An 11,503-nucleotide genomic window follows, 5' to 3' on the forward strand; every position below is an offset into this window, starting at 1 on the left:
TGCTGCATTTCCGGGCCTCCTGGAGCCAAAGGGCCGCAGCGATCCTGCAGGGCACCTTGGATCCATGGAGAGCATTGTGGCATTGCAAGGCCCCATGGAATCATGGAGACCATTGTGACACTGTGGGGCCCCATGGAAGGAAGGGGCCATTGTGACACTATGGGAACTTGTGGAACCAAGGGAATCATTGTTGCATTACTGGGCCCCATTGTTGCACCAAGGGGCCATTGGACACAGCGAGGCTTCATGGAACCCAAAGGCCATTATTGCACTGTGGGGCCTTGTGGAACTATGGCGACCATTAAGATCCTTAAGGACTTGTGTAATCAAGGGGCCATTATGACACCTGAGGGCCTCATGGGAGCAAGGAGCCATTGTGACACTGCAGGGCCATGTGGAACCAAGGGAACATGAAACAGGTGTGGCTGCCTTGACCTCCCAGGGGTCACATGAGAGGTCTGGCTGACCTTGGAATGTGGAAGGCCACTCCCATCTGCCCCTGAAACACTGGGGCTCTGTGCTTTCCTTTGTCTGGAAAAGAACTGTCCATCTTTTCCAGGTATCCATGGCCAAAATTAGGATTCCACCTCCAAATTTCTGTGTATGTAAAGATTGCTGCCAGACAAAAGTTGCAAGGACAGACAGGTCTGGCTGATCTTTAAATCCTGAGTGCCAGAACTCACCAGTTTTCTAAACACTGGAAAGGGCTCTCTGCTTTTCTTTTTATGGAAAAAATCATCCTTCTCCAGGCACAAATGTCTGATATTAGGACTCCACATTCATAATTTCAAATACCCAAGGGTTGCTCCAAGCAAAACTTCTAGGACAGACAGGTCAGGCTTGCCTTGGCCTCTGGTGGTTGCTGTTCATCAGCTCCTGAAACATGGGGGCTCCGTGGTTTCCTTCCTATGGAGACCAATGTGACACTTGGGAGCCTTGTGAAATGCAGGGGCCATTGTGGCACTGCAGAGCACCATGGATCCAAGGGACCATTGTGACACTGCGGAGCCTCATGGAACCCAGGACATCCCAATGGCTCTGTTGGGCCACATGGTCCCAAGGGACCAGTGCAAAGCAGTGGTGTGGGAGTTAGCCCGGCTGTAACTCAGTCAGCCAGATTTTACCCCAAAAGAATTGGGCATGATTTTCAAGCCCTGGGAATCATTTGTTTAACTTAGGGTGAGCTTGAGAGTTGCTCCATAAGCCTTTAGTGTTGCTGTGCTAAGTTGTCCAAGTTCTCCTCCCCTATTGGTTACTTGTTTCCCCTATAGGGTTATTGTTCTAGAGTGTTCTACCTCCAAGTGTACATGTTGTTTCTTCCCCTTTGTCTCAGGTCTTTGGATCCTGCCCCTCATACTGTTCTCAACTTCTCCATGTTTATTGTTTTTCACCCTGTTATTAAAGTTCCTTTTAAACAACTCCATTGATCCTTCTCCTTTTCATTTTTGCCACACTTGCCCTGAAGTCAGGGAACCAGAGAGGTTTGTCACAACCACCCTCATTGTGACCTTGAGCACCCAAACAGGGACCATGACACTCAGGGCTCCCTGTGTCAGTCATGTCAGCTGGGGTTGGCTGATGGATAGGCCAGCGCTCCCTGGGATTTTGGATTGTGCTGGGCCCAGTGGATTCATCGTTGCTTCGAGGGACCTTGGCCAGGACCGGCAGGGACAATGACGGTTTCACCTGCATAGGATTGCAGGTGGGTTTGCGGAAATGCAAGACATTTATTGCCCATTTTGCCACTGTGTTTTTACAGTATGAGCCCATGTCCCATAATTGATTTGGGGTGTTCAGTGGCTGTTCCCCCTCAGGTGGACACAGAGAAAAATGGGCAGCCTGATGTCCAAAGTAAAAAGGAACATATATGGATGCTTTAATTCTCACTGATCATGACAAAATATTTTCAAAGAACAAATTAAAATCAATTGTGAGGTGGATCATTAAAAATTTTTCAGATGCCCCTGCTGACGAAATCCATACCACTGAATTTTGGGACTCAGTGGGAGTTAAACTGTACAACCTTTCGATCAAAAGCGACCCCATTGCACCCCGCATGCTCCCCATCTTCCACACCAACCTTGAGACCCTTCACCAGCAATCAGCGTGTCGAAAACTCAATCTGTTGCTCACTCCTTACTCAGGACCACCCCTCAAACCTGCCTTTCTCAGACCTTCCACGATGGTCCAAGATGGCAATGGCCACGCTGTCTTGGAGCATCATGCCCTGGAGACTCAAGATGGAAGGAGCCTGAATGTGGCTCGGGAGCCCGACCATCCTCCCTCCATCTTGGCTCCTCCACTTCCTGCTACCACAGCCTTCTCTTCCGCCCTGAATGAACCTCCAGACTCCACCCCCGCGACTGCGGGTCACAGCCCCACTGTCAATCATTCCACCTTCACCCTGGGCCATGCCTCCAGTTAAGGAAGGAGACTGGCAAATAACCTCAAAACTCCTCGTTGCCCCCATATGTTATGAAAGAAGGGGGCAGAATCCCTGCTATCAGCCATTGGTTTATGGGAAAATCAAGGATCTGTGTAGGGCAGCTAAAGACCATAGGAAGGACTTACCTTGTTTAAATGGCCTAATGACGGCCATGTTCACTGCACATGTCTTAACCCCCTATGATTTAAAATACATTATGACCCTGTTGTTGTCACCTACAGAATACACCCTGTGGGAAGGGGGATGGAAGTGTTTACTAAATCAATTAATAGCAGACTATGCTAATAATGAGGCAAGGGCGGAATTGACAATCAGCCATCTAGCTGCAGAAGGACAACACAGCCTACCAGATGATCAAGCAGCAGGTATCCCCAGAGAAGTATTGGATGATATCAAAGAGATGGCTTTGAAAGCTTTAATCTAGGTACTGGATGGTAGCACCCCCAATTTGGACTATGTAAACATAAGACAAAAACCTGGAGAGCCCTACATGAAATTTATTTATCACCTTAAACAGGCACTAGAGAAACAAGTCCAGGATAAAAAGCTCAAAATGAATTACCAAAATCATTGGGAGTTGTCAATGCCAACCTAGAATGTAAGAAAGTGCTGTGTGCCCTTCCACTAGAGCTGGAACCCACACTCCTGCAGATGACTGAGGCCTGTAATCGCCTCAGAACAACAGAACACAGAGCAGCTGTACAAGCCCAGGCATCGGGCAAGGAGTTGCAGAAGCCCTAGGGGCCATGTATTTCCCCTTTAAGGGGCCCCAGCAACATCTACAGGGCCCAAAAATTTGTTTCCAGTGTTGTCAACAAGGACATTTTAGAAAAGATTGTCTCCAGAGGGGAAGGGACTATCCAGTCCCTAACAGAAATCAACATCAAATTAGGTGGAATTTCTCAAAAGGTAACTACATCAAGCAGCCATTAAAAAAACTACCACCAGAGCACAAGGCAGCCTCACACTCTGACACAAATGTTCAAATCAATGATGCCTACAACTGACGACGGTCAAGTAGCACAAACACCCATTACAGACCATGGAGCACTGAACTCCAGCACCTCGTCTCCCAGTTGCCAAACACCACCAGGGGCAAAATTTGTCTCGGGTCTTGGTGAGTGTGAAGTCTGTTGTTTTAACTGACTATTTTGCCCATGCAATATTGACAGGACAGCTGGGGCCTGAAGATTGGCCCTGTGAACTATTAATCTTAGGAAACTGCCAATTGAGGACTGAAGGATTTTTCGTATTGCCATCCGTACTATCAGTGGCCTCACAAAAAGAAATGACAGTGCTGGCCCTGTCTCCCAACCCACCTTGTTTTATACCCTAAGAAATAACAATTGCCCAAGCAGGATGCTAATGACACTTCACTAGGGATGTGGACCCAGGTGATAAATCACGATCAACCAAAAATCACCTGCACTCTGGAACTTAAGAATGAAAAGATTGTTTTGACAGGGCTTGTGGACATGGGAGCAGATGTGACAGGTATCTCACAATCCAAGTGGGCTCCTAACTGGGTGTTCACATCTACTGCAGGAATATTGTCAGAGATCAGAGGTGACAGTGACAGTCTCCAAAGTGCAGGACTTATTAGCATCAAAGGACCTGAAGACCGAATTGCCACAATGAGACCATTTGTGATAAAGGACCTTGGTGTATCCCGGATAAGAACATCAAGCCCTACCTGTAGCCACTGAATGTTGATTCTGCAAAGGAACCCCCAAGTCTACCCCAAGACAAAACCCACCAGACAGTGACTCTAGCACCTGGACTAGACAATTCTCTTGAAGATGACACATAAGAAGCTTCTACTCACATGCCTCAGCCTGTTTGCAACCATGCTCCTCACAAGTGGATGGGCAGCCCTCAAAAACACAAAGCACAGTGTATGGATAACTCTAGCAAAAGCCATGAAACAAGACACCCTGTGCCTGTCTGTCACTAGCCCTGACGACCCCTTCTCCACCTGCCTACTGGGGTTGCCTACAGATGTCTGGCCAATACCTGAGGGTGCCATTTGCAGTATGCCAGGTGACAATCCTGACGGCAAATAGAAGTGCAACCCTGTCGGTGCTTGGGACTACTGGACCCAGAAGCTCCTGCATGCACCACTCAAACTCAGGGGGTAGAAATTCTCAGCTCTGTAAAAATGAACTTTTGTGTAAGGTTTTATTACTGTCTGAGATGGGAAGAGGGTGAAAGACACAAAATTACAAGAAAAAAAGAAACTATCAGGAGAGACATCTCCCCATACCATCCCACTTACAAAAACCAGACCTGATGGTGTAATTACACCTCTTCCATAATTTCTTGGTCCAGTAGCTACCCACTCAACTTGCTGCAGGGTGTGTTTCTTATTTGCAAGGATAGAGCATGGCCTGGTGTCCCTTCAGACATCAAAGGCAGGTCTTGTAACTTGGGGAGGCTTACCTTGCTGGCACCAAACACAAAAATGATTAATGGCCAGAGAAACAGAGCAAAAAGATCTACACACTACTTTGAATCTGATTGCAAAAATAATGTCATGTATTGGAGTCAAAACAAGAGAATAGCAGCCTCCATGTTACTACCTTGGGTGGTTGCAGCCAAAGCTTTAGGACAATCAGACCATCCTGGGTGCCTGTTAAGTAAGCAAACCAATGCTGCCTCCCTCACACTGAGTGGCTGCTCTCAGACACAGAGACCATCAGACACGCCACCTTGCAGAACAGCGATAGAGTTTTTACTTTGGGCACATGGGCATGGCTGTGTAGACTCTGAGGGCATGTGCTGCATGAACCTCTCCAGCCACAGCGAGTCAATCCACAAGAGCATTCAGGTACTGAAGGAAGGGTTCAAGAAGCTTCAAGTGGAAAACAAAGACTAGGTCAATAAATTCTTCCAATCCATAAGACTAAAGGGTTGCATGATGTCTAGCTAAAACAGGACTATTAATTCTCTTAGTGGTTGTTATAGTGTTGTTAATGGTCCCACGTTTGTTTGAATGTTTTTAGAAGGTCTTACAAAATTCTTTCAATTCCATCTTTGTTGTAAAACAGAAAGGGGGAAGATACCCAATACAGGATCCTCATGGACTCCTTGGAGAAGAGAATTGGAGGCCAGGATGGCACAAAAACCTCTCAGAGACTCAGTGTGGAAAGGAAAATCCTTAAAAGTACCTAAAAGTATCCTTAAATGCATAAAGTACCTTAAAAACCTTGAGTATTTCAAGGTATTGATGAGCCCCACTGAGTGTCAGTACAAAGCTCTCCAGGGACTCATTAAAGCAGATAATTGGGGCCATGATTGCACAAACCTCTCACAGAGTCTGTATCAAAATGGAAACACCAAGTACCTTCAAATAACTGAAGTACCCTGAAGTATTAATGAGCCCCACTGAGTGTTGTTACTGACAAAGCCTCTCCAGGGACTAATTACAGCAGATAATTGGAGGCCATGATTGCACAAAGCTCTCAGAGACTCCAAGGCAAAAGCTAAAGCCAAAGTCCTTTGAAAAACCTGCAGTCCCTGCAGGGAGCATGAAGGAGCCCCCAGGGCCATTGCTGAGCAAGGCTCCCCAGGGACTCCTTGCAGCAGATCCTTGAGGCCACTGGGATGTGGGCTAGGGGGGGATGCTGAGGGCAGCACAAGGGGCTGACAGTGCCCAGCCTGGCTGGGGCTGTGCCAGGAGGCCCCAGGGCCTCAGGACAAGGTGTCTCCTCCCAGCCCTTGCTGGCACAGACCCTGCTGTGCCCCAGGGCACCAAGACTTGGCTTCTCTTTGTCCCCACCTGTCATCACTGCCTGCAGTTCTCTGCTCTGCCTGGGGCCTGGGGACACTTGCTCAGTCGTGTCCCTCAGTGGGACCCATTAAAAGTCCAAGAAACTTTGGAGTTGGATTCTGCCGTGGAGTTCTGGAGAGGTTTCTTCAGCTGCCTCTCAGGGACTGATGTCCAGGCCCTGAGCACAAAGCCCCAGAGGCTGATTAAAGTCCTTGTGCTGTGTCTGTGTTGCTGAGCTGGGCTGGGCTCCTGGCACAGAGGCAGCTCCTGCTCACCAAGAAGAGCTTCAAAAGCACATTTCTCTGGATGAGCAGCTCTTCTGCCAGCCCAGCAGGGCTGGGGCACTGCCTGCAGCCAGCGCGGGCACAGCACAGAGGCACAGAGAGCTTCAATCAGTCAGGGCTGGGAAGGGGCTGAGAAGTGCCTGGGGCACAATCACTGCCAGCCCTTGGCACAGGAACCTCTGGCTGCAGGACAGTGCAGCTGCAGCTCCTGGAGCCATCTCCTCAAGCTGGAACATGCCAATGCCTGCAGAGCCTGTGAGTACAACTCTGAGTATTTCTGGGGCAGGGGAGGTAAAATGCTTATGAATCTCTGACATGCTGAGGGGTTCTGGTCAGTCACAGAATATTTCCAAGACAAGGACTTTGTAAAAAATGAGGAAACTTTCAAAGACATTGTATTCAGTTTCTCACTATTGGAGCATGGCAGGGAGGGGGGGATAAGTATAAAGGTTGATTATGAATTATAATTATGAATTTTGACAAGTGCCTGAGACATCTGAACTGTTTCTTTTTAGTGATCAGTAGGAGATCCCTAATGTGCTTTCAGCCACTCTGCCCATGGACAGCAGCAGCATCACCTTTGCTGGAGCCATCAGGCTCAGTCTGAGCTCTCCTTTCTCCAAGCTGCAAACAGAACCTGCCCCCAGCCAGTGCCCTGCAAACAGGCAGGGTTCTGGAGGGCCAAGGAGAGTGCACAGAGATTTGGGGTCTGTGGGTGCTGGCAGGGAGAGATCAGGCACAGGGAAACACCTGCAGGAGGAAAATCTGCAGGAAGCAGAGAGAAGATCAGGCAATGAGAGAAAACAAACCCAGCAATGCTGTGGCAGGGAGAGTTTAGAGATGCCCACAGGAGCCCCTGCAGTGCAGCCCCTCCCTCTGAAGAAGCCCCCTCCCTCCTGTGCCCCAGCCAAGCCTCTGCCCTCAGGGCCGGGGCTCCAAGGCGTGCAGCCCCTCCTGTGCAGGCAGAGCTGCAGCAGAGCCGTGGGGCAGCTCTGCAGCCCCGGGCCCAGTTCCCTCTGCAGAGCACAGGGCTGGGAGCAGCTGCCCGGCCCTGGGGGCTCTGGCAGGGGCACAGCTGGCTCAGGGTGACGCTGTCCCCAGGGCCCGGCTCTGGGCAATGCTGTCAGTGCAGCCAGGGAAGGAGCTGCATCTCCCACAATCCAATGCCATCAGAAGGACACTTGGAAGTCTCCCTGAGATTTCAGTCCAAGCTGGGAGCTTCAATCCTGGGTGTAAACCTGTCCTAGAGCAGCTCTGAGTTACGAGATTGATGGGGAAAGACAGAGGTGTTGTGACACTGAAAATGCTGCTGGGTTGGTGAAATGAGCAACGTGAGTCCTTGGCTACAAATGTGGATCTGGGCTGTGGTGGAAACATCTGCTCTAACTGTACCTGGGGAATTTTAAAGGGAAACATGGGGAGGTGATCACACTCCAACTGACAAAGTTTAAAGCACAGAGATATTCTGAGCAGGTCAGAATGACAGACAATGTCCCCTAGCTCTCCACTTATCACTTTGCCTCTCAGAACATGCTCTCTATTCCCTAAGGGCAGCAGAAATGCTGAGGGTTTCTGATATTCAAGTACACCAGCAGAGGTATGGGGAAGCTTTTAAAGAAAACACAAGAACTCTTAAAAATAGAAGTGTGTTTGTGTGTGTTCCAGGGTAGGTGTATTGGAAAAGGCTTTGGTTTTGTTTACAGGTATCTCCTCTAACTCTTCACTGTCCTTTCTCCATAAACAGGTGCCCATGTGCAGCCGCAGCAAATGTCCAACAGCAGCTCCATCAGGCACTTCCTGCTGCTGGCATTGGCAGACACGCGGCAGCTGCAGCTCCTGCACTTCTGCCTCTTGCTGGGCATCTCCCTGGCTGCCCTCCTGGGCAACGGCCTCATCATCAGCGCCGTAGCCTGCGGCCACCACCTGCACACGCCCATGTTCTTCTTCCTGCTCAACCTGGCCCTCGCTGACCTGGGCTCCATCTGCACCACTGTCCCCAAAGCCATGCACAATTCCCTCTGGGACACCAGCAACATCTCCTACACTGCATGTGCCACACAACTCTTTCTGATTTACTTCTTCCTTGGATCAGAGTTTTATCTGCTGACCATCATGTGCTACGACCGCTACGTGTCCATCTGCAAACCCCTGCACTACGGGACCCTCCTGGGCAGCAGAGCTTGTGCCCACATGGCAGCAGCTGCCTGGGCCAGTGCCTTTCTCACTGCTCTCATGCACACAGCCAATACATTTTCCCTGCCCCTGTGCCATGGCAATGCCCTGGGCCAGTTCTTCTGTGAAATCCCACAGATCCTTAAGCTCTCCTGCTCACACTCAAACCTCAGGGAACTGGGGCTCATTGCTGTTAGCTCCTGTTTATCATTTGGCTGTTTTGTGTTCATTGTTTTCTCCTATGTGCAGATCTTCAGGGCTGTGCTGAGGATCCCCTCTGAGCAGGGACGGCACAAAGCCTTTTCCACCTGCCTCCCTCACCTGGCTGTGGTCTCTCTGTTCATCAGCACGGTTATCTTTGCTCACCTGAAACCCCCCTCCATGTCCTCCCCATCCCTGGATTTGGCCCTGTCAGTTCTGTACTCGGTGGTGCCTCCAGCCCTGAACCCCCTCATCTACAGCCTGAGGAACCAGGAGCTCAAGGCTGCAGTGTGGAGACTGATGACTGGATGCTTTCAGAAACACTAAACTGCTGGCGAATTTCTGCAAATCACTTGTAATAAAAGTCGTCTTTGATACTACTTGTTGGTTTCATTTTGGAGGTTCTTTTATTTGCATTATTTTTATTCATCTTGTCCACAAAGAAATGTCATTCTTTGTGCTATAATTAATTTAGTTTCTCTCCACCTTCCCCGTGGCCACAGACTGTTTCAATGAGGGGCTGCACTCTTGGTGGCTTTAAAGGAATAAAGGATCTCCCAGCAGAGTTTTCTGCAGAGATGCCCTTGTGTTGCCTTCTCTGGAGCTGCAGCAGCAATGTCTGTGTGCAGAGCTGGGGCAGATCAGTGCTGGCCCAGCAGCTGTGCCCAGCAGCAGCAGCAGCAGCAGCACTTGGTGTTGCCAGTGCTGCTGCCGTGGCCCTGCCCCGCTGCCCTGGTGGCCCTGGTGTTGCTGCAGGGCCTGAGTGCTCTCGGGGCCGGGCACAGCCCTGGGGGTGGCAGTGCCGGGGCTGACAGCAAGGCCAGGCACACACAAGCAATTGTTGAGCATGGCCTGCGCTGGCCAGGCCTGACTGGCAGAGCTCAGCTGTCCTTGGCGGCTGCAGCAACACTCCAGAGCCCAAAGAGCCTCCATGGCTGGGCTGGAGACCAAGGCTGCAGCAGGGAAATGCAGGGCTGCTGCGGGATGGGGAGGCCATTGAATTCCAGCACACACCTCAGCTCTCTGATGATCCCGGCACCATGCTGGACCCTTTTTCACACTGGAGCAGAGCAGATGTTTATGGGACAGGAGCCCTGTGGGGCTGTCAGGGACCTGCAGCTTGCAAGGTGCTCTGCCTCTCCCTCAGGTGTTCTCAGAGAGATCCAATCCCAGCTGGGCCACTCAGGGCACAAGTGGCACTGCCTGTAATGGGCACACAGCTGATGTCAGCCTGGATGGGGCACAGGTGTTAATGCATGTTAGTTTCATAATATACAAGAAAATCATTATTATCTAGGTAATCTGAGTTCTTTTGAGAAATGGCAAAGTTTTCCCATCAGGAACAGGAATTTTCTGGATCTACTGGATTGTTCTACTAAAGGCAGGAGAAGAAATGCTGGTGATTCCATCTACTTGTGTCACCAATATTCAGTCTATTATTTAATCTCCTTTTTTCATCAGGTGTTTTTAGCTCTCCTGTTGAAATGGCCATGTCTAAGTGGCCATCTCTTCACTAGACCGGCTGGATCTATGTCCTTTCCATTGCTCCCAGATTTCGTCCTCCAGATGCTATCTGTCATTCAAGTGCCTCTCAACTGACTGGTTTCGTGCTTTAAGCTCCCGAAAGTTGCCCAGTCTTTCTGATGTTAAAATAAATACCATATTAGTCAACATCTTAATTGTGTTTATATCTATCACAAAATTGTGTTTTCTTATGTCCTTGTCTAGAACTTTTCCTTTTTGGAAATTCCCTGGGGATCTGGGCATGTCAGATGCTGCTGGGACATCCCGGAGAGCAGCTGAGGGAAGAGCTGTGATGGTTATTAAACTGTTCAAATGTTCAACTCGTGTTTGTTGGAAGGAAACCTTTCTGTGCCTCTGAGTGTCACAAGTCCCTGAGCCCAAAGGACACAAACCTGATGAGTTGTGGTTCCCACTGCAGGGGCTGCACTTGGACCTTGGCTCTGCACAGGAGAGCTCTTCATCCCCTTTCTCTCTTTTCCTCCCTCTGGGCATGGAGGGAGCTCCTGACTTCAGCCTGTGACTCGTGTGTGCAAAGAGCAAATCTGGGCAGAATCGGGGCAGGGAGGGTTTGGGGGAACCTTGGGATCTGTGCTGGGCACAGAAGGTGTTTTCCATTGCTCTGAGACTGTCTGCTGTGCAAAGTGGATTTAACACCCAGCAGAGGAATGACTTTGGCATTGGATGGAGCTGTGCCTTCCCTTGGCTTTGTTGGCTGACAAGAAATGAACATCCCTCTGTGTCTCAGGCAGCTCCTCCTCCAAGGAAAGCAGGTGGGAGTGGGAGCCAAGGAGCTGAAAACTGCAGGTGCAGCCTGGGTTGGAGGGAGCTCAGATTTGCACAAGGCTGCTCTGAGTGCCAGGGCTTGGATGGGGGAAATGGTGGGGTGGGGGTAGGGACAGAGTCTGATTGATTGTCAGCCGTGAAGGGTCTTGATTTTCATATCTATTCCAACTGCATGAGGAGGTACTTGGATTCAGTGTCAATTGGAGACTGCACATATCAATGTATTAACATGAAAAAACCACAACTAAAAAGGACCTAAAAATCTTTTCTCGCTGTCTTTTTAAATATCATGTATTCAGTTTCAATACACTACTGAGATCTACT

The 11,503-nt window shown here is 49.7% G+C and overlaps 1 protein-coding gene across 1 annotated transcript; it reads left to right on the plus strand.

Moving 5' to 3' along the window:
- The first annotated feature begins 8,266 nt into the window (after positions 1–8,266).
- On the plus strand, positions 8,267–9,199 carry LOC129131471 (olfactory receptor 14A16-like). Its single transcript, XM_054650460.2, has one exon. It carries the CDS (start codon positions 8,267–8,269, stop codon positions 9,197–9,199), a length of 933 nt encoding a protein of 310 aa, XP_054506435.2.
- The last annotated feature ends 2,304 nt before the right edge of the window (positions 9,200–11,503 follow it).

This window comes from Agelaius phoeniceus (genome assembly GCF_051311805.1).
Source record: "Agelaius phoeniceus isolate bAgePho1 chromosome W unlocalized genomic scaffold, bAgePho1.hap1 SUPER_W_unloc_1, whole genome shotgun sequence".
Classification (NCBI taxonomy): Eukaryota; Metazoa; Chordata; class Aves; order Passeriformes; family Icteridae; genus Agelaius; species Agelaius phoeniceus.

What these genes read in the sequence shown, in the direction of transcription:
- LOC129131471 (XM_054650460.2), top strand. Translation starts at nt 8,267, where the DNA reads ATGTCCAACAGCAGCTCCATCAGGCACTTCCTGCTGCTGGCATTGGCA.